Source organism: Falco naumanni, chromosome 13 (genome assembly GCF_017639655.2).
Source record: "Falco naumanni isolate bFalNau1 chromosome 13, bFalNau1.pat, whole genome shotgun sequence".
Lineage (NCBI taxonomy): Eukaryota > Metazoa > Chordata > Aves > Falconiformes > Falconidae > Falco > Falco naumanni.
In genome coordinates this window covers 3729373-3753335 of record NC_054066.1, presented here as the reverse complement: position 1 = coordinate 3753335, position 23963 = coordinate 3729373, and the positions used below count along the sequence as shown (strand labels likewise).

The window sequence follows — 23963 nt, the reverse complement described above, 5'->3', positions numbered from 1 at the left end:
AAGCAAAAGGTGAGACTCTTTCCAATAAGTACTAACTGTACTTGAACAGATATATGTATTTTATTGTGTGGGTATCACTAATCCTCTTTTGTTTTTTTTCTTTTTTGAATGTCAGCTATAAGCTGGAAGTTTTCCTACTTATAGGAGTTTCTAAACACTGACTGCTCAAGTGTACTACAAAACTCAAACCACATCTCCAGACAGCAGAAATAAGCTGAAGGAGCCCAGTGCACTTAAGAACATAAACCTTTGGAAGCCTCGGAGATGTGGAAGGGCTTTGACGGGGCTATTCCTAAGCTATTTAAATATCACGGGCAACAAAAGGTCTCTTTGAAGGCTTTGATTTTGGGCTATCCCTACACTATTTAAATAGCTTCCAATAAATTAAGTTTTGCTTTCCAAGTATTTATTTACTTAACTCAAAAATAAAATACCAGCACCCTTTCCTACTGCTCTGAAAACCAACACAAACAGAAATTTTTCCATTCTGTTACATGGTTTTTCGGAGGAGTGGGGCACAACTGGCCTTTGGCTGGCTTCGTGTGTATTGTTAAATGGGAGCACATCTGTGCAACTTTTCACCCAGTTCTGACTTTCTGTTGCATAAAATAGCCTTGTCTTTTGCTGCCTTTTCTGATCTCTGAAGTCCAGCAACTGTGTAACTGTTAAGGCCACCCTGCTGTTCAACCCTTCTATTCTTTCCACTTTCTGACTTGTCCTACCAGCTCAACCTGAAAGATCCTACTTTTTGGACACAAACTTTAAGCTTTCATAAATATTTTCCTTTTGAACAGTCAGTACTGTGCCATCGTACTCTTAATTTTTTTTTATAAGCAATACATTATTCACAAGATGAAGGGAGACTAATTGTGCAGCATGAATATAAATTTTGAACTCTGGTAAATCAAGAAGTTAATCCTGAAATCTAAGAATCTTTTACTAAATTTGATACCAAACCTTCATCTACACACAGCATAGATAAACTGCAATACAGTTCACTGAAAAACTGAACCAGGTTTCTCTCTCTGACAATGGCTTCAGACATCTACAGCGTAACTGTCAGTAGACAGAACATTTTTTAGAAGCAATCCTATGGCATTGAAGAGCAGCTGGCTGCAAGCCAAGAAGTAATTCATATGCCTGTATATCGCTTAAGTGGTTTAGCACTAATATAAGTGCAATAAGTGGAAATTTTATTTCCACTAGCTGGAAATTCAACAGTAGCCTGTGAGTCATTTTCTCATTAATCAGGTACTTGATTTGCATATTCACAAAAGCTTCAGGCACCACATGCAACACCTAGACCATTTTTGTAACTTAGGCTTGTAACTGTATTAATTGGACACACGCAGTCAAGTCACAGTATTGAAGTGTCCCCAATACAAGTGCTGAAAAATTTCTGCTTGTTGTTTCTTTTACTGAAAAGTCTGTGAGGAGGCTGGAGGTGTGCCAGTTTGGTTTGACTAGAGACCACACACCAGGATCTCTGCTCAGGATGCCTAGCTGCCAGCCAGGCTGTGGGGGGATGTTTGGCACTAGTCACTGGCATAACACGTAGTACGTGAGAGAAAAACAAAGTCACAAAGTCCTCCCAAACGACAGCAGTTCATTGACATCTCTGCCCTACTTTCCCTTTGGGAAATGAGGCTAGAATTGTCATTAATAAAGCTCTAGGGATCTCCTCCTTGCTCAGGCATGCCAGAAGAGACACTGATGAATGACAGCAATTTAAAAACCAGACTTCTCTCCCCTAGAGAACTAAAGATGAACAGTGTTGTACCAACATGAGGAAAAAAAAAAATCTGCAAGATTATGAAAAGCTGGGAACCACGTGGCTGATGCAATTCTTTTTTCCTACTCTTCACAGCTATAGAAAAAGTTGTCTTAATATTTGCTTCTACCTTCTTATTATTCAATGTTTTTGTTTGAGCATGTGACCAAAAACATTCAAAGCTCTCCAGCTTTCTGCCACTGACTTGTATGGAAAAAAGACTCATTCCTTTGGCTCTTACTGCTCCCATATTCATGGCTTCCTGCTCCACGAGAATCCCAATATTCTTTAGCATCTTTTCCAGTAATTGTTTTCAAGGACACATATCTTTCTGTACAGACAACTTACTTGAGATCTTTCAAAATATCTTATTGCAATATTGTCATATTGCAGAAAATCCTTAAGTAGCAATCCCCGTTACAATAGACTATGGATTCTTGAACAAAATATTATAGATTTTTTTGCAGTTAGTAACATCTCCAATTCTGCTTGTCTATATTACTAGAGTTTACAAATCTTTTTGTTTTGTGGGTATCATCTTTGAACCAGGCACTTTAAAACAAGCACTAAAGATATATTCAGAGAAAACAATTATTAGCTAATTATTAAACCTCAAATTTTGTTCCTGAAAGCAATCAAATCATTACAAAGCAGAAGATATCAGACCAGAAACAAAAAAAGAAATACAGGAGCTACACAAGCTGGACATTACTGTTTGCAATTCTACAGTGCAAGTAATTGATGAAAACTTAACAGAACTGGATTCAACATTTGGTATGACATTTCATCCTACAGAATTGAATTTCTATTAGTTATTTTTTTTATTTAGAATTCACCATCAACAGCGTATTTACTAACCTTATATACTAGTCTTTTATGCAGTATTACATCAAAAGCCTTCCTGAAGTCCAGGCAGATTAAGTCTACTGCTTCACCCCTCTCAGCTCTCACTGTCATCTCCTCAAAAGAAGTTAATCAAATTTGTTAAGCATCATCTCCTCTGTATAAATCCATGCTAATAAATCAGTTCATCCCTGATTCTACAATGCCTTCCAGTACAGAAGTCAGATTCAAATATTAGACCAGGTTTTTTTTAAATACAGAATACAATATTATTTTTTCTTTCCAGAGAAGAGCTAAAACTCTGTTACCTTTTCAAGACATTACTGCTCAGAATTAAGCATTGTCGCAATTATTCCATCAATAATGAACTAAGATATCTGCTGTTACTGCTTTTCAACCCCATTCTGCTTCCTCCTTGTAAATAATTATTTCCCATGACATCTCAGAAAGGGAGTCAGATTGTTTACTGTACAAATCCAAAGTGGACAAAAACCTCTGGAATTTAATGGACATTTCTAAGACGTTATACACAGTAGCAAAACTGTTAGTCTGAAAACAAACAACCCAAGTCTATTTATTTGAAGCCACCACGGATGACACACATTGAGTTACCAGGTGATCAGCTGAAAAATTAAGTCATTATTGAAACAGATCTAAAGCAACTCAACTCAAGAGTTAAACTTCTGAGTATATTATTGCTTTAACGCTACAGTGAAGCTTAAACTCGAGCTTCCACTGTATACCATAATGACTTGCTGTACACAAGAGTAGATACAGTAGAAAGGAGCCATTTATTTATAGATTTGATTCTTAAAGATACCATGAAAGCTAACCACATATCATGCTGCAGTCTATTAAAATAGATCTTCAGTGACAAAACCCAAACACTGCGTGAACTGAGGTCTATGACTAACTTAGAAATAAAAGTAAAGATTCTACTAGAGGCTTCCTCAGAAGTGTCTGACCCTTAAACCAGGAAATACACTTACAATTGCCCACCTAAGCACATAGAAAATATTATAAAGGACAAAATTATTTATGAATGCCTATTATTCATGTGCTACTTCACAAGGCATTTATTAACTCCTTAGTGAACAACCTCAACAATGTGCTTGCCCTTAATCTTCACATGCAGAGTGAAAACTAACTTTCACTGTCTTTCCCTCCTACAACACTTGAGGAACAGATGTAAGCTAGAAACATCAAGCTAATAATACCTCCATTGTATATTCTTGTAAGATTAAGAACATACTACATATCCAACATTCATTCTCCTACTTTGACACAGATCACAATTAATTTTAACAAGTCTGTTCATCCAAACTACATCCCTTCCTTTCCTATCAACTCAGGAAAATAAAGCTGGTAAGATTCTACAACACAATTCAGATAATCACTTACTCAAAAAGATTATTTACTAAGTTTAAAAAGCAGGGGAAAAAATAAGCTAAATGTTACATCCATTTTCTCCAGTGAATCACTCTCTATATTCAGTTGTTCCAAACAGCTGCTCAAGCTCCAGTCTACTCCAGAACATACCCTTACCAAAACACTAGACTCCATAAATGGTGAATAAAGATTAAACATACAATAACTGGGCAACTAACTGAAGTCTAATATCGACACTAAGCAGCTGGGAGGATATTTCACATGGAATACAGCCTCTCAGCTCACAAACAGGAACCTATCTCAAAGTGAATCATCAATGCAGTCTGAGATGTGGGCTATCTGGGCTCTCAAACTGAAAATCAAGAACAAAAGAATAATTTCATATACTCACATGAAAAATATTAAAACTGTCTCCATACACACCTACCAAAGATTAATCAGACCCCACAGGACTCTTAAAAGTGAGTTTTATAAAGTATTAAAATTAATTAGAGATTAACTACATTGAGGAAACTCACTTGCTTCCTGCGGGCCAGTTCTTCTTCTTCCCGTCGTTTCCTCTCATCTTCCTGCTGCCTCCTAAGTAGCTCTTCTTGTTGCCTCCGAAGCTCCTCCTGCCTTTTCCTCTCCTCTTCCTCTCGTTTGGCCCTCATTTCCACTTCTCTCCTCTCTTGCTCTAGCTACAATTCACATAAAACTATACTCAGATGCAGGTAACGTATTCCTACACCAGTTCTTAGGGCAACTCTGCTGAGATTATAGTAACAACATAACAGATGAAGCCTCTGACAGATGCTCTCCCTTATTGCAATTTTACCTATCAGCTGGCTGCCTACTGGGGTCAGATTCCTGAAATAGCCTAGAACAATTTCTGACAATTTCTGTTCTGTAACAAACACCAGTTCTCTAGTCAGTCTTTCTACATCAGCTCCTCAAAATAACCTCTGACTTTAGAAGCTAGTAGCGAGTTGCTTTGCAGACATAAAATAATCAGTTTCAGGAAATGTACAGAATCATACAGGTTCAAACTTACAAAAATAATTTAATACTAGAGTAAGTGTGAAACAACCCTGACCAACAGGACTCTTATGATTTCCCAAACAACTCCAGTAAAAAGATGCCAGGATTAAGAGAACAACTACCTGCTCCTACTCAGGGTTTGGCATGACAGCTCATGATGATCCCATTTTAAAATAGAGGTGGCTAGCAAAGAGTTTTTAATTACAAGTGTAAAACACATAACCAGTACTTTAGAGGTCAGTAGTACCTCCACAGCAATTGTTTCCAAATAGCAGTCCACAAGGATTTTGTAACTGGTTTCTCCAACCCCCTATTCTCTTTATAGTGTTTTCCATGAAAATCTGATCAAAAAATCATACAGAGTGGCCTAAAGATTGAAGATCTAATAGTCTTCCATTGGCTCAAGAAACAGTTACATTGCAGAACAGCAATCCCGACTTCTTACAGTACAAAACAGTTTCTGACCTTTGCAGCTTTGGCCTTCTCGAGCTGCTGAAGTTGTTCTAGAGCTGGTCCCTGAGCTGCAGTATCAATGGGGAGATCCCAGACACTGCTTCCTTCCCAGACTAGACAGTGAAGAAAACAAACATTGACAAGCAAAAGTAAGCACATCAACAAAAAACAACTGAAAGGGGAAAACCCTGCGTATGCCGTTATGTTTTAAGAAATAAAACCGTAACACATTAGTCTCAGTCAGTAGAGGGCCACCTTATCTTCCTATAGAACAGTGTTTGTCCATTAGTGAAGCAAGGCTGGGTTTCCTACAAAATTCTACACAAAAAACAGCTATTCAAACTCTTCCCATCAGAGCAGAATGCCTTTAAAATACAACACTCAATCCCTCTGAATCAAGATTTCCCATAACCATCCGCAAAATTACCATCATCTTCACAGCTCTCAAATGGAGTTTAAACTGCAAGGCAAAGTAGGCTGAACCAGTTGAAAAATACTGATGCAGGAATAATTCCCCCTAGTGTCAAAAAGGGAGCAATCATCTCAAAGATGCTGGCTCTTAATCCATGAACTTTTCTCATCCGATCTGACACATGCTAAGCATCTTACCTGTAGGCTGTGAAGCTGACTGAAGTTCCCATATTGAGCCAGTGTCCGGCACTGACACAGACCTTGTAACAGGTGGCATCATGTTCTGTTCAGATATTCTGTAATACCAACAGGAAGAGTCAACATGCCACTTCCAGGGAGAGGAGTGCTCTGAACTCGCATGAGATTCAGTAACTTGTAACATACTCCTTTCCTTCCACACCTCTATTTAAAACAAAAATACGATGTGGACAACACTAGCTGCTTGCAGAGTTCTTGCTCATCTCACCCCTGCCACCAAGTTAAGGGCTAAGCCAGCTACTGCTACAGTTTTGCATTTGCCGCTCACAGGCTACTTTGAAGAACAAGCATCTAGTATTGCAGAACTCAATTGGCAAAGCCATTCTGTTACCAGCACAACAGATCTGTCAAACAGGTATGATTTCAACTATAAAATTCTTCCTTGACATTTTCATAGACATTCTCCAAGGTAAAGGCTGCATATATAAAGTAGTATTCTACATCCTGCAACTGTTTCATATTCACACAGCCTTTAAAATATGTAATGCTCAAATATGAGTAACCTTGAATAGGACAGGACCACTCACAAAATTATAATAATCATTATATTCAACTTAAAGAGTACAGGAAGAATGGAATTCAGTTCAAGTCTGGGCTAACTCACCTCATCTTCAGGGCCTGGAATTGTTGCAAGAGAATAGCGAGCTGCTGCTGCTGCTGGGATGAGAGGGCTGCCTTTTGCTGCTGAGCCAGCATCTGTGCATATTGTTGTCTTCAAAAGAGAAGCAGAGAATCACTGGTATTTGTTCACTTGCTTATTTATATAATGCCCAAGTTGCAGAAGTTGTGCATAGGTTCACTCTCTGGGACTAATGCCCACTGACCTCTACAACGTACATGCTAAATACTACAGGGAACCACAGAATGGGGCCTTGGAAAGAACCAAAATAGAAGAATACAACAAATTGGCCCACATAAACAAAACCAAATTTCTCTTCACCCTCAACTATGTCAACTGATTATTGCTGTCCAATGTTTCTCTTCTAAGCTGTGCAACACTACTTCCCTTTTTCTATAAATTACAGATTGCTCGAATTCATCTGGCTTTGACAACTGCCTACCTACACAAAACCATCTCTTCCCCAGCATGTTAAGGTGTCCCCTAGTAGAGGGGCAGGCTCTTGCCTTATCAAGTCATAAGCTGACAATCAGTATTCAAAAACCATTTGGCACATACTTTCAAGACCCCTTGAACAAGTAATCAAATTGCTTTCTTTTCACCAAGCTCCTACAAAATAAGTTTTTTAGGAACTGTCCAGAACTGAACAACTGACAACTTTGGCAAGATGGATGACATACTGCTTTCTCCAGCAGTTACCTTCCACTGATCTCTGAAAAGCTGAGCAAGCAGACCAAAAGCTCTGCCTTCTCCATTTGCAGTTCAAAAGATGTGTAGCCTTCCCTTGACTCCAGAAACATCACAATAAGGATAGCTGGGATTCAGTTTGATCATAATGACTACCTATGTATCAGGTCTCACCAAAGCAGCTATGCACAACACCAAAAAACACCCTGAAAAGAGTGCCTGGGGTAGCCACACTCTGTCCTAATCCTGTAGGCTATCGAGCCTCTGGTGTTTGTGGAAGCAGGCTACTGCTGGTGGAGGTGAAGCACTCCCAGCCCACTGCCCAAGGAAACAACGACAAGAAGCTGAACCCAGATGATTAAAAATGCAGAGCAGAACACAGCCACTGGAAGATCTCTGGGACAGGCAGTCTTACTGTATTAAAAGATGCTGATACTGGAGGTGCTGCATTTGGATCAGGGCCAACTCTTGTTGTCTAGTCAGCCGTTCTTGGTCCAGCTCGCCCTATGTTTAGGGATAAAAAATTCTATATTAATAACATATATAATAGCATATTTCAAATGCAGGCAATGTTAAGAGTTGCATTCTGAACTGAAGAGACAAAGAAAACAGAAAAATGCCTAGACAGAGACCAGTATTTACAAAGCTTGGAGTACGGTGACTGTGAAATACACAGCACTTGTATGTATCACAGAACAAAGCCTTCCAGCCACAGACACGGCAAACCAAATATTTTTACACTGAGTATCTTTTCTCCTCTTAAAAAGGTATTTTAAGAGAGTTCAGCTTTGGTGCTTGGAATACCTGCAAGTCCAAGACAGAGCAGTTGACAAGTAAGTAACTCCATTTCTATTTGTTACAGGACTATTTGAATATTGTAATTGTCACATAATTACCAGATGTGGAAGAGGTGCTGGACCTGGAGTGAAGGGAACCCTGCCCCACATTTTCATGATGTCTCCAAGCGGCTGGAAAGTCTCATCACAGGCTCTCTTAACCAACAGTGACATAGTGAAGTATCCGGCCTGGAACCACTCTGCCATCTCCTGATTACTGAAAGGACCTGAAATAACATCAGCCAATACACACAGGGGGAAGGGGAAGTAAGGCAAAGTTGAGCATACTGGAAACAAAGAGCATGGGTGCTTGCTAAAGTAACACAGTACTTTAGTATCAGGCATTCCTGTCCGCCTCACCCATTTGGCTGGACAGACGGTACACTCAAGGCTGGAGTGCCAGTGCACATACCTAGATTGTTACATTGGCTACCACATTCCCCCAGACAGTCTTTAATGAAAAGTACATGACTGCTTTTACCATGCACTGGAGGGAGATGAGTCAGCTTCAAGATGGAAGTGAAGCCACAGTGGTGTGGAGCTTGGTTGAGCTAATACATGCCCTGCCTTCCAGAAAAGCTTGCTACTTCAGGCTCAGCATCTGATTGACAACACCTGCGATTTCCAGTTTGGACCTCAGCAGCATCCACTAGCTGACAGTGCTAAAAGCACAAGTGCTCCTTTCCTAACATCTACCGCACAGATTATTAAACAATCTTATTAGCCTGTTTAAGCTCTCGCCTTCAAATCAGAGAAATTGATGTTTTATAGTTTTCCTTCCAGAACTCAGCAGATGAGCAGATCCACCTCTGAGCAGACCATTAGATTACTTAAGATAACAAGGAAACCAGTTTCTCTTTTTTCTCAAAAAGCTACACACTCTTCCCTCTCTTCCTCTTTTTCCTGAGAAAGATTTCAGTCACTCCCTTCAAAGAAGCACTCCTATACTAATTTTACATATTCAAATCGACAAAAAGCTAGTATAAACAAACCAGATTATTTAACAAAGAACCACATAAATAAAAAGTTTTGCAAAAATATCTTCTGGAAAGCAAGAATGTTGTGTACTTATTGCCTTCTCTTTAAGAAGTATCTCGAGATGCTAATTCCTTCCAGAGAGGTATCCCAAGAAAATATTACGTGGGAGTGTCTACTTCTGGAGGTCAAGGAAGTACTCCAATAAGAACCTGTTAGGATTGTCACTGAGCAATAAACACCCAGCAGCAACTAACATACAGTTTCAAACACAGTGAGCAAATAACAATGCTTTATAGTTAACATCCTTCAAAGGGGTGAGAAGAAAACCCTAAAGATGTGAAATACCTGCAGACAAGAGACTGGGACAGGTCCCACAAATCCTGTTTAGAGTTCATAGCTGAGGAAGTTACACTAAACAGCGTTAGCAGCTACTACTTAGCAAAGTACAGCCAGTACGGAACTCACTGCCTCATTAGATTTTTGGGAGGCAGCTAAGCAGCTGCTAAAACAGAGCCCCAAGACCTCCAAAAGAAAAGTACCTTCTGAAAGCAAAGATGCAAGTATCTATACAAAAGGCCTATTCCAACTTTCATTGCATGAAAACCAATTGAGATTTCTCAGCAAAAACTGCAAACATGGAACAGTTGATAGTATATGAACCAATAATGCACTGGCTGCAAGCGCAATTTAAATTGAGATCACACACAAGCACTGGCTTGTGAAAAATTGTTTCCTCTTTGCTCTAGATTCTGAACAAGTTAACCTTCCCTGTATACTCAATGTCTTCAGGCTGAGACTAGAAAACAGATTTCAGTGTTTCTCACAGACTCTTCAACAAGCTATGGAATGGTCATATTCTTGTTTTGTTTCTACAATTAGCTGGAAATCTGATAAATACTGGCATGAAAAACATTTTAGTCTAACCTCAATTTACAGAAACATGAAATGATGGCTAACCTTAACCACAATAAAGTATAATTCTGGACATCAGGCATGCTGAGCTGATGGAGCAGTGATGAGTAGATCTATTTTCAAAACCTAATTCTAGAGTGGCAAGCTCCCTGTACGGTTTTTGTAACAACAAGCATCAGTTATCTGTTGGTGGTAACTCTGTGAAGAACTAACAGTCTGTGAAGCAAAGAGGAAGTGTAAAGGGCACAGACCTACCCTGAATTTCTCCTTGTGGATCTTTGTAGTACCACTTCTGCATGGCTTCATGGAACAATGGCATAGAGGAACCCTTTGCTCTGTGCTCTTGAATTTTTGCCGCTAGTCTTTCATCATCAAGGGCACTGTCCTGCAAGTACGCCACCATTTTCTCTGCTTGCTGCAGGAGACATCAAAATGAGCAAGGAATACAAGAGTTAGATGTGTGCTTACAGATTTGAAATGAGTGCACCAAATACAACAACCTTGTACTACCCAGTGCTCAGTCTAACACCTTATCAGAATCCTGAATAAGCATTCACCTGCTTAAGTAAAGCTTTCAAACAACTTGCCAAGGTCTCACAGTATCACGGTGAAAGCCAAAACAGGTATGGGAACACCAGCAGGAAAAACACTCAATATTCCAGCAGTCACTAAACCCTCTTGAACGCAGTCTGTACGTAATTTATGTATTTCAGTTAACTTTTTTTAAAAACATATAGGGCATATCGTTTTATGGTTTCTCAAGGCAAATGGTAAGGCTACTTGACAGTGGTCACAAGCACTAGGATCTTTTAACAATGGGTACAGTACCCTTATTCAGAAAAATACTACATAGGCTTTAATTCTTAAAAAAATAATGGAGGAAAGAAAAGTAGCTTTCAGTATACATTGTGAAGTGTAATGTTTCAGCTGCACTTCTGTTTTTATGGACTTTAAGTATTTTTTGCATTCTACATTACTCCAGTCTCATCATTGTCAACAACAAAGGAATTTGAGAAATGTTACCTGCTCCAGATGTTTGAGGCCCTCTTCATCATCTGGATCAGCAGGAATGTTGCCCATGCCTGGAGCAGCTGTGACAGGTGTCTGAACCGGACGCAGAGCAGGATTTGAGTTGGAAACAGGAGGAGAAAGATGAGCAGGAGAAGCTGTGTCTGCAGAAATCTGCGACAAGGGTTGAGCAACAGAAGCCAAATCTAAAGAAAAATGTTAAAATTAGTTCATTCTCTTTAACGTACATGAAAACGACTTAAGAACTTGCTGTAGAAAACATTCAACAGCTCAAAGCTGGCACCAAAGCAGAAGTATTTTCAGATCTTCCTGTATGTATCACACATTGGTACTGTGTACAGCACAGGCACCCAACAACTTCAAGCAATAAACAGTTTAGTCCAAACAGTGCGGAATTCAGCACACTTTAGCATATCCCATTCCCTGGCCACATACATTTGTCCAGACTGACCTGCTCTAGCACATTAGAGCTGTACCAGTGAGGTACATCCAAAATTAGCTCACATTTTTCTAGACTGCGTTGCAGTGTGAAGTACCAGTGCACTGTAACTATTTGAGATGGCATATCCAACAAATTCTCTATTTACAGACCAGTTGGTGAATTCCAGCTTTTCATCACCATAATCCAGTCCTTGCCTCTTAACAGAGATCAAGACTAATCGCAATGAGTAATGGAAACTTACTAAATATATTTATCAAGTTTATTACCTTCCCCTCTGCTGGACATTTTGGCTGGTGGTGTATTCTCTGTTCTATTCTCTTTATCTTCTGTTTTTTCTGTTCTTTCTGGCACAGACTCTTCCTTCCTTTCAAAAAGGCTTGTCTGCAGTGGGTCTGGAGGCTGGGATTTTGGCGGGGTATCTGACCTGGCAGCCGGTGAAGATGTTTGGACTGCTTCTTCCACTGCTTCTGTAACATTGCATGGTTCTATGTAACTGAATTAACAGAAATTCTATACTGCAGCATAGAACAGATGCATGAGAAGTCCCCCTTACCTGCCACTACTCTATCTGTTTTCTCCCCCTCTTTCTTGGTGGTCTTTTCATGATCTTTGGCTTCTTCGTTGTGGCTCCCTTCAGAGTCTGATCTTTCTTCCCCTTCTTCCACAGGTCGGAAGTCCATCTCCTGTTCCTCAGGGATCGGCTCCTTCTGCACCTTCTACAATGTCAACATAATTATCCATAATCCACCCAATGTAACAGGACATTTACTCAAAGTGAACAAAGGGCCCAAGACAGCTTTTCACCTTTAAAGAGAGAAACGCCCCCGAGGAGTCAAATGTTCCCATTTCCTCTTCTGCATCTTCTAAGCACCACTCAGGGAGACTGTCCCTGTCGTCATCCATGCTGCCACTCCCACACCGTACTCGTCGATAACCCCGTTCATCATCTCGTTCCCGGAAATCAAATTCAAACCTCCGTCGTCGCTCCATGTGCTCTCGCCAGCCTGCAGAACGAGGGCCGTCTAAGGCAGGGGGAAAGTAACTTTACAAGACAGTCCCGGGGGTAGTAGCTTACTTGGCAGGGTGAAGGGGTGGGTGAAGAGATCACAAACAGTGACAGAAATTCAGAAAGCCCCTACAGGATACAAACCACTGATGAACAGACGTCTCAAAAGGACAAGGTAAAGAAAAGGAGTGTCTTACCATCAACCAGGAGACTTACAAATATTGTCCACTGTATATCTTCACATTATAAATTTCATGATAAGCATTAAAAAAACCCAACATGTAAGGCTAAGAAAGCTGGGCTGCGTAATTTACAACATGCTGGAGCACCAAAATCAGAGAAGCAACACCAGGATGCTGATTGAATTTATCAGCTGTCCATCATCAGCTTTGATTTTTTTCTTTGGCATCTTTGTAAGAGTTTATATTTTCTTTTAGGCTATCTGCAAAAGTCGCATCCTGAACAAACCACCCATGCTTTTATCCTCTTGTCCTCAGAGACACTTTTGTGCATTTATGCAAGAAGTGGATTGATGACTGTTCAAATACCTTTGAAAGTACTGTTAAGTCTCTCGAAAAAGTCATTACAAAAAAAGTAATTTTTTAGCCATTGAATACCAAAACATGGAAGGACAGTAAGAAAAGAGGAAAAACTTCCCAAATTAAATTAAAAATTTAATTTCACTTTCTAATCCATTCAGAAGACATCTTCATTCAGCCAAACTTAAAATCCTGACTACAATAATGTTATTTAAACTGTAAAAAACCTGCTGTTAAGGAAAAACTGCAAGTGAAAGGATTGTGAATAGCTTTACATCTGACAGAAGCCATCTTTACCAGAAAGGCGCAATGCAGAAATGAAAGCACCTTAGTCTTTAGTGCTTTCAGTGGTGACTGCATTCTTTTCTGGAGGAAATAAAAAAATTTTTTTTTGTCTTAATTTGTGCAATCAGTGCAGTCTCACAGTTTATCAAATGGCTACTAAAAAAATCACAGTGAAGAAAACACTGTCCTCTATTCAATTTGCTTCATGTGAATGAGGAACACTTCCACATCAAACCTAATACCTTAAGTATTAATATTAACCATGCAAAAATCCACCTTTGTCTCACAAATACAGGAAATGTAAAACAACCTCCTTCTAGAAACACTATGAACTTTAAGATTGTATTTTAAGATGGAAACACAAAAGGTTTCACTTTAACAAGGCCTTCACTATACCATATGTGTGCATTTCCAAATAATTCCACTGTGTAGCTTAAACTGTGCTTCTAGTTATGCCGTGGAAACAAGTAAGTAAAATTTTTGGTACGCAAAACTGTCAAATCAGTGTTCCAAGGCAACCTTTTTAATGTCATTAAGGAAAGACATAAGGTACAGTGAGCTTGCACTTATCCCATCTTTTCTGTCTGCTTTAAAGTAGTTCTTAACATCTTGGGCCTGTTACGTCAACATCTTGTTCATCAATAACTTCTCAAAAAAATATGTAAGCAAAGACAAAGGCTCGCTAAAGATGCACTAATGGGGTGAGTACTCCAGAGAGCTCAAGTACACTTTTAGACACTTAAGATTCAGCTGGACAGGGTGCTGGGCCATCTTGCTGGACCATGATTTTGCCAAGGTTGGACTAGATGATCCTTGAGGTACCCTCCAACCTGGTATTCTATGAAGCAATAACCATTTCGGGCATCCTCTTCAGAAAGGATCCCCGCACCATGCCCCAAGCACCTCTGCCCACAGCACCCTGGCCTCCAATTTTGTGCAGACTCAGGAGGTGCAAGTTTCTAAGGGCCTTTTCAAGTGAGTCATACATATGAACATCTCATTAAAACGGTGCTCAATTTTATAAGAACAAAAGCATTTCTGGGAGCAACCAGCAACTAAAGCAGGGCAATACTGTCTACCTGAAGGAGAAGGCCTGACGCTGAAATCCCACTGACATGGCATCAGAAGCAAGCATTAGGTTTACTTCCACCTTCCTCATGAGAAATATCTACACATTAAAATCATAACTTCCTTTGGAATCAGAGAGACTTTTCCAAGGTTTAAGTGTGAGAGGCTGCTGACAACCAGACTGCATTTCTGATCAAAACCCACGGGCAGACATCTCCTCAGCACAGCAAGAAATGTCTGCCTCAGATTTCCCAATACGTGGAAAGACAGAGCTATGGCCTGAACCTGGCAATGCCATACTGTACAAACAAATTAATCTCTCTGCTTATTTGCTATCCTGGGACATGCAAATAGCCGAGCATCTCTTCTTCAGCTCTCTTTTGTATAGCAGAGGAAAATTTGGTATTAAGAACTTTCTATACAGCTGTAAATGGGCCATCCTGAGGCCATGCACCGAGAAAAGCCTCTGTTATTTTTACACGGTTCACATCCCTACGCCAGGAGCACAGGCTTTCTTCACAGTGGGACCCAGAAACAGTTTTTGAAGATGAATTTAAGCACCTTGTTAATTCTAGGCATCTTCAAAGCTCAAATTAACAACTTTAAAGAGATTTTGTTTACATATGGTCTGTTTGCAAAGATTTACTCACACAACCTCCCTTCATGGCCCCCACATTTTCAGAGCTAGGTGGACAGGCAAAAAGATAGGTGGAGCAGACCCTTGCCCTTGTTTCTTAGTAACAACAAAAGTTTTAAAAAGCCTAGTTAGAGAACGTAGTGAGCAACTCAGGTCTGAAGTACAGGGCTGCCAATCTTTAAAGCAAGCCACAAGTAAAGATAAATCTTAAATTCTTACCTAAAGTTTTTTAACCAACAGTTAGGACAGAAATAGTTTCAAATTCAGTCCTGCAGTATCATTAGACACCAGATATATGATCAAGATTCCCAGTTAAAAGAAATTATTTTTAAATTTATCCCTTACTATTTATGGTGATATTATAGGTGAAAAAGGACTACTGGCTGTTTCAGGAAATCCAAGTACACCTTAGTCTCAACTATTAATAGCTATTTATCTCATAAGTTATATTCTCTAATTCAGAAGAACTTCCCATGTATGCTAAACCGGTGCTATCTACTCAATAAAAGACAAAGGAATAGTACGCATATTACTTTGGGGGCATATATTGGATATGAACCTAATTTTTATTTTGCTCCATTTTAGAGCAAGATTCTCAAATGTACTTAAGATTCAAGAAGTACACAGCACAATGCCCAAAAAACAAGAAGTCTACTTGATTCATAGCATTGATGCTGAAAATAGAGTGAACCAAGATTAATTCAAAAAGCCTTTCAAAAAAAGCAGCAACCAAAAAGAAATAAAAAGAAAAAGATTACAAACTAAGGCCTCTCTCTAAAATGCTTTTTAGGAAAAAAATCTTAGTACAGCTGCTTAAACAAAGACAAAATCGTATCAAAGAAATTTTAGGTAATAAGAGATTATTCCTATTCCTTAATGATGACAAAAAACAAAGCCAAAACACTCTACACCTCATTCATTAGTTTTGAGACCAAAAAGGTTTGTGTATCTATCTGATAAAATGGACTTGCTATGCAAATGTAAAGGGCAATCACTGCATGAATGCAAGAACTGGAACAGAAAGAAGGGGGTCTTTTAGGTAAGCAGTCATTAAATCATTAAAATAGATGGCTAAGAAGAAGTCATCAAGAAGACTTTGAAGCAGCCAGTGAATTTAAAGCTATGGTCACATTCTTCTTACAGATAGTTAACCTGGTCTAAAGATCCTATTTTCACATCTACAAGAGCAACAGTACCACATCTACCCAGAACCACCAGCAAAACAACTTTTTCATTGTATAAACCATGAAAAGAGGTCTTCCCATCAGGCTTCAAGTCCTAGTGCACAGACAGTAGCAGAAAAAGTAGAAACCCCCATAAACTCTGACTGGAAAAGCCTGGTGATGCAATCCAGTTTTCATGCTGCAAAACCAAACAACTTTACATCCTTCTGAATTAAACAGTTGAAGGAAAAAAGCATTAGGCTTGTCCATTTTAAGGAGAAGCCGGATTGATTTGCTTCTTTACGACCAATATTCAGAAGATCCCTTGTCTCATATGAGGCATAGCCATGTGAGAACAGTTTAAAACACAGCATGGACACATGACAGATCCCTTCAACTACGTCAAGAAAGTTAACTTTAGCTGCAATAAATCAGACCACAGAATCTGGGAAACTACACTTAGGGGCACAAGACTGCTTCAACAGCAGCAGACCGTCCTCTTGATCCTTTGTGCCTATTAAAAAACCACGAAATGAGCAGATTTAGGTCAGCCATCCTGCAGTAAACACAGCTGAAGGAGCAAGAGGAATTCAAAAGCTGGAAAAACAATGGTCTGTGGGAATCAAAGTATGCTTTGCTTAACAACACAAAATAAACTCAAGCCTGACAACTGCTACGTTCTTCTAAACTGTTCTCACCCAAAAAAACTAACCCACAACCAAGCAGCATACAATCTAGTAGGGAATATGCAGAGCCAAGTCAAAGGAAGGTCCGGCTAAACAAATGACGACAGTACTCTAAAGACATTTCTCTATTTTTAGTAGGACACATGTTTAGTACTATTACCTAATACCAAAATAAGTACAAAGAAACAGTTTAAGCCATGCCAATTTGAGTTAAACTCATTGTTTAAAGCAAGAATGTGACTAAAACCATTTTGATGGTCCTGCGGCTACTACTAACAGAAGAATTCAAATACAGCTCTGACCAAAGCTGAGACTAGTACCATACAGCTGCAACTTGGTCTATCTCAAAATTAGCTAATTCTAAGAATTCTGTGAATCTGCAGAGAACAGGCTTTTTATTACACCTGCTAAAACTTGTAAATGAAGTTAAATTGTCTATGACAGAAGAAATTCAATAAGTAGTAATATTTACTATGATGGAAATAAGATCAATTTTCAAAACCTTCCTCAGAACATCTAAAGAAGTTCAAGACACGAATGAACTTCTGAACTTTGAGGTCTATGCTTCCTTTTAAGCTAAAGCATGCAGGCTTGTACTTGCAAAACACTCTACTCCTAAGTATCATACTGCATCTGATCATCATGAGATACAATCGTAGCTGGCCTGATGTCATCTGAACTACATAACAAAGCAGCAGTGTCTAATGAACAATCACGACCAAACACTGGGGAAAACTGCATTCTTTAAAATTTGCCTTTAGCTCTGCTCTAAATAGAAAATATCTGATAATAAATCTAGCCTTGGGCTCGCTGCTAAATTTTAGTACAAGCTAACAGTTGTTTGAGGGCAGAGTAATATGTAGCTGCTGAGAGGGTTAGGAACAGAGGTAATGGTTGCTCACAACCATTACAGTACTGAAAGTCCTTTGACATGTTGGAAAGGGTGACAGACCCATTGCAAGAGCAAGCATGACACTAACTGAAGTAAAGATGTTGTCTACCTCAGCCCCCAAAATGTCCATGCTTCCTTTGCATCCCTACAAAGATGTAACCGTGCAAGAGCCACAATCCTCCCTTGGTTCCCCAGAGGCTTTCTGCAGCCAATAAAATTAGCCTAAACTGGAATCCACAACAGGTATGACTGGCTAGCAAGATCTTCTCCAAGTAGAAAGGGGGGGGGGGGGGGGGGGGGGGGGGGGGGGGGGGGGGTGAGACGGGCACAGGGCGGGTAGGGCTGAGCAGAGGGGATGTTTACTCAAATACCAAGCTCTGCTTTGTATTTCTCCTGCAACTCTAGCAATGGAATGCTGGAAAGCAAGTAAATCAGACCAACTTTGTCAGACCAGGCCAGGGGAGAGTCACACCAAACAGATGCTTGAAATTTACTGAGACAAGACATTCTGTAACTAGCTACAAGATCCATTGAGCAACATATTTTGAGATTTTCCACGGATCCCTCTTAGCATTGCAAACACATTTGGAAAACTAGAAAGAGGCCAGCAACCTGAATTGTCGTCAGCATTGCTCCACAGCCTTACATACACCACCTCATGTGGTTAACTTCTCTGGTCCTCAGCATCACAGCCACAGAGAAACGGTACTATGAAAAAAAACCCTGGTTTTACCTGACACATACACACCTGGAGCACAACACAGACAAGCACACACCTGAAAAACACTGTTCCCTTAAATATGTTAGGGCATTGAAGACATTAAAAAGAAAACAAAAAGCATGCAATTTTATGCTAACCATTTTGTGACCAAGAGCTCCATGTATGACAAAACAGTATTTAATAACTAAACCCGCATGAATCTTACTCATTTTTGTCCCAAACTTTATGTCACCTCCTTTTCCTCTGCTTCCCCCATGCCTGGATTCACCCACTGCCCCTTTCCTACAACCATGGCTGCATTTTTCTCCAGATCTCCTCTCACCTGGACTGTGAGGACGCCACCTCTCACCATCCCTCCGTGACCCAGCCAGTCGCCAGCCTCCATCATCATCTTCCCCATTCTGTTCCTCCCTGAAGATGCGCCAGTTCTCGCTCTCAGAGCGTATAAACTCATGCTTCCTCCCCGTTGTTGCTGTCCCACCTTCCTCAAAGTTTGGTCTCACTGCAAAGAAAACATGCCAGTGAACACACATCCCATCTTTAGGAACCTGGAAACAAAAGGGTTGAAATCTTGCTCCCTTTGAGGCAAAAATGCACCAGAAGTAAGTGGTGATAGGAACCTGGGAGAGGAATGGAAGTTCATGGAATGAAACATATGACAGGTAGATTTAGGAAATCCTGCTATATCCCTACGTTCCTTAGGATGGGAAAGGCTAAGAAAAAACACAGAAAAAAGCAAAGCATACAAGAAACTATGACATGGATAGGAAAGGCAGAGGAGGAAAAGACAATAGTTTGAGACACAGGGAAGCATAAAAGCAAAGAAGCCAAAGTATGCACAAAGAATAAACTGCTGTATCATGAAAAGGCTCTTGCTAAAGGAAAATGGGAATGCAGTAAACTTAATTATACACATTTTATCAAAACCAAATATATTTGCTACTTCTGTAATAAAAAGAATATGAGATGTATATATTTAATCCAGTATGACGTACAGCATTCTTGCAATGTTTTAGGGACGACTGAAAATGTGAAGTAGGATTAAGGATTAAACAGGAAAAACACAGCAGTGTTAACATCATCATGTGAATCCATTTTCTGGAGAGTCAAGGTCAGCATATTAGGAGTTAGAAGCAACTATGATCAAGCTCAAGGACAAGTCTACCAGAAGTTCAGGATACAGGATAGTCTTTCAGTTCCTCATTCACATTATGTTATATTTAAATTAAAACATAAAATCCCCAAGTACTTAATGAAAAGCAACACTTGCCACAAAATGATGGTAATTTTTTTATAAAAAGTATCCACAACATACACCAGTAACGCAGGCTAGACATACATGCTGCTTTCACTGTTGATTCATCCTGACAAGGATACACCACCACAGAAATAAACAGTAGTACTAGCTTCAGGACTTTTGGATTTTCTATTTCTTTAAATGTGTTTAGCTGTGTAGCAACAGAATTCTCACAGGAACCATGGTGATGCTGCTTCTTCACTGATACTATTAACCAGTGTTAACCTGAAATTGTGTGGTTATCTGTAAAAAAAGTATTCAAGTACCAGAGAAAGGAATACTTAATTTTCCTTCTCAGTCTTAAAATCCAAAAATACAAGATGGTATTTATTGAAGATTGCATAGTATGCCTACTTGCTTAGACAGGAAAAACAAACAGAAAGCATGACTAGGCACTAAGATTCTGGGGGTGGAAAGAGGCATTTTTAAGTTACTTAGTTTAAGGATAGGAGATTGCATTCTCCTTTCTCCACATCACACAGTTTTTGCATTCAATGAGAAAGATGAGGAAACAGGAGTAACTGAAATTTATGGCATATCAAACCTCTATTTAGAACTTAGAAATTCTTCCTACCTAGAGATATTGCACTCTGGAGAGAGGAAACACGCGATCATTGGACTTTGCATGTATCTTGGAGAAGAACCAACATCCTTTCTCCACCATCTTAAAACATTAGACAAAAAAACCCCGTTTTTTTCCTCCAGCTCAAAGTTTTCCACAGTATATTAGTTTACAGAGGGACTATAGTGAAAGAGTACAGGTGGAATTCAATCCAGACTAGAAAATCCAAAAAGTTTCCAGTTTCCCATACTCCAGGTTTACATGAAACCCTTTTACTACTGTTACAGGAACAAGTTTCTACAAGAATTTTCAAGATGGCAGGGCCCTTGACCTATCAAGCAGGCAGGAGAGGCAGGAAACGCCCCAAAGTTTAAGATGCAAGAGCTCTTCCACCCTGATGACTACCTGAGTGACTGCAAGTGATTACTTGAGGCCCTCAGAAAAGTAAATGGAATACCTTCCTCTTGTGTCTATATAAAAAGCTAAAGTTATTGGCTAACGAAGTACACCATCACTACCAACAGACAATCTCAGCTATGAAGCCAAACATAGCCCAGATACACATCTACTTCATTGAAGGGGACATGCGGCTAAGGATAACTTCTTTGAGAACAAAATTTTTAAAACTGTGTATTTTGGGAAGTCTCTGGTGATACTGGCTCTGAAAAAAAACCATAATAGAATTGATTGCTGGAGACACTCAACTCCCTTCATTTGGTAGGTGCAATGCTGGCAAATTTACTTATCTGGAATGGATAAGCCTTTGCCGATGAAGGTCAACCACATTCTGTTTTCCCATGCTTCACATAAAACACAGGAAGGCAACAAGCCAGACAGAAAATTTAAGTCTGGGAAATACAGGGTGGTGGTTTGTTTTGGTTTTTTGGTTGGTTTTTTTTTTGTTGTTGGGTTTTTGTTTTTTTTTTCATTTAGATGTCTGAAAAATATCACCCAGAAGAATCTAACAGGAAGTTTAGGGAAGCCTCTCAGTATTGTGCCTTGGATGGGCTTCACATAGTAGAAGACTAGGAGACAAGAGCTACAGAGCCAAGTCAGCTGAACCTAACACACAGAGATAGTGGCCCAGGAGAGAGCTGCAATCCAACAGACCAGATGAGCCTAAGACCCAGACGATAAGGAATATGTCTCGTTCTTTCTGAACTTGTATTAGAATGCTACAAGAAAGAAGAAAAATGTCATTTTTATTCCGCAGCAAAACACACTCGTTTTTCCTCACTAAAAAAGTTACCGAGAGAAAAAGGTTACTCAACTTGCTATTTTGAGACTAGAAAAATATTTTTTACGAATGTATCTATTATTTTCATCAAAATTCACAGCTACTAACTCATTCAGTAACATTAAGAGATTTTAGAGTAACAATTAAGAAAAAAAGTTATTTCTGTCCATTACTAAGCTCAGTTGAGATTCTGGAGACAGCTCTTTAACACTGGGAAGCTATCAGTTCACAGGCTCTGTTCCACTCTTCCAAAAACATTTTTTGGGAAAAAAAAGTTACCTAAACAATACTGTGAAATCTACTCTGCCACTGAATATGCATGTGTTTTTAGCCCCTCTGCAAATACATACATGCTATAGACATACTCAAGGCAACAAGTCAGGTTGTCTTAGTCCTTAAGACAGCTGGGTTTGCCCCTAAGAACTGAACTATAGAAGTCAGGTTTTGTATTCAGACTTTGCAGAAAATGGCATCCCCACTTGCTGCTGTGGGGCTTGAAAAACACATCTCCACAGAGGTGACAGACCATCAAACGCTGTCTGCCAGGATCAGACACAAGTGGGATTCTGCCCCTCCTCTGACTTTCATTGCTACAGCATTAGAAAACTAAGAAACATAGGGGCTTTATATATATATATATATATGTGCTTAGAAGGGGTCAGTACTATATTTACCCGAGGATGGTATCGCCTATGATTCTGAAACCTGTCTAAACACAGCAGCACTCCAGTGTGTCACATCAGATGACTGTTCCGATGCTACACTTCAGTGGAATTGAGAGAAAATGCTGTGTATCGTGACACACAAGGTTTCTGGTACTACGACACCATAGCAAGCAATATTCAAAGACAGCAAGGTATGTGTCAAAACAGACCTGCATTAGATGATCTTGAACATTAGACAGACCAGCCTGTCACAGGTTAAGGATCAGAAAAATCAAGCTACCCAGATGACAGAAAGACTGTGATAAAACTGTATATAAGGATACTTCTGCAGCTTACATCTAAACTCATAACTTCCAAAGTCCTAGCATATTGTCTTTGCAAACTATTCCTAGACTTGAGAACATTCATTTCAGCTGAAATTACTTAGGTCAGAGGTCAGTATTTGGCAATGTTTTAAGGATGAAAAAACTAAAATGCAATCTATGGTTTTGCCTTGGACTAACTGACTGGACTTCCTGAAGGGAAGGAGCAGTAAAAGGGCACCTCTGTTCAAGTCTGTCACAAAGCCAGCAATGGTGTTTACAGAAAGCAGAGCCTACTGATATCCAGCCAAAAAAGCCTACAGCTGTGCAACACTGAGCTGAAGGGAGACTAACTGCAAAGAACAAGACTGGGATTCTGGAACGTAGCCCCATGGCAACACGTTTCTGAAGACGACTTACTAACAGAATGGCAAATAACTTCTGTTCTCCATGCTGTCAGTCCATGTTTCCTATGACATGGTCACTGTTTGGAGAGAATAAACACCAAAGCGATGATTTACAGCAATACTGTTTCCTCTAAAGAGGGGAAAAACTAGGGAGAGTCTATTAAAGTGCTTTGACTTGCTCTCTAATTTCTGCTGCATCCTACACTTCCTCAATAAGGTAAGAAAAACCTTTGCAGCTAGTGTTTTTAAAGAAATTCAAATGACTTTGCCTAGATGTGTAATTTTGTAGCTCATTTTACAGGAAAATAAGACAAATGGCCTTAAGATAATGTTTCTAAAGGACTACCTTCTCATTAAGGACAGTATTTGACATGCTAGGGGTATTATAAGAATACATATATTGTGAAGCAACCCACTTGTAACCAAAGTCAGTGACAGAGATACAAAGTTTTGATGTGTATTTCTAGCTTTACATTTTGTCTCCATACAAAACTCAATCTCAACAGTACATCTCAAAGAAATACTATTCAAGTATCACTCCATATTTTTTGCTAAACTGACCATTATCCACTGTCATGACTATGGGTGAACCAGTAAATTCAAAGGAATTAAAAGAGTTTATTTTTATTTTTATTATTATGTTAAGAGAGTTTAATTCCATAACACACACCTGGAAATCACATACTCTAGCTATTTCATCTGCTGTATGATTGTGTTAAGACTTTCAATCCATTCACTTGAATCAGATTAGAAAACCTGTGATCAGACACCACCCACCCTCTACAGTACAAAACATGGTTTGTAAGAAAATACTACTTGTAAAAAAATATATCCCACTTGTGAATAGA

General features: G+C 39.4%; 1 protein-coding gene across 15 annotated transcripts in view; it reads right to left on the bottom strand.

The window, feature by feature from the left end:
- GIGYF2 (GRB10 interacting GYF protein 2) overlaps window positions 1–23963 on the bottom strand; it is a 79151-nt gene that overhangs the window by 10100 nt on the left and 45088 nt on the right. For 6 of the 15 annotated variants that reach the window (XM_040612735.1, XM_040612746.1, XM_040612736.1 and 3 more), the window contains 13 exons: window positions 18968–19147; window positions 12453–12670; window positions 12202–12364; window positions 11915–12115; window positions 11201–11391; window positions 10433–10592; window positions 8348–8514; window positions 7867–7955; window positions 6750–6857; window positions 6086–6183; window positions 5489–5589; window positions 4522–4683; window positions 2630–2731 (listed from right to left, as the gene is read on the bottom strand). In XM_040612735.1, the coding sequence (XP_040468669.1) occupies window positions 2630–2731; window positions 4522–4683; window positions 5489–5589; window positions 6086–6183; window positions 6750–6857; window positions 7867–7955; window positions 8348–8514; window positions 10433–10592; window positions 11201–11391; window positions 11915–12115; window positions 12202–12364; window positions 12453–12670; window positions 18968–19147 (1940 nt within the window). The remainder of the gene's footprint in view (window positions 1–2629; window positions 2732–4521; window positions 4684–5488; window positions 5590–6085; window positions 6184–6749; window positions 6858–7866; window positions 7956–8347; window positions 8515–10432; window positions 10593–11200; window positions 11392–11914; window positions 12116–12201; window positions 12365–12452; window positions 12671–18967; window positions 19148–23963) is intronic. The other 9 variants (XM_040612740.1, XM_040612741.1, XM_040612742.1 and 6 more) reach the window with 9 other exon arrangements.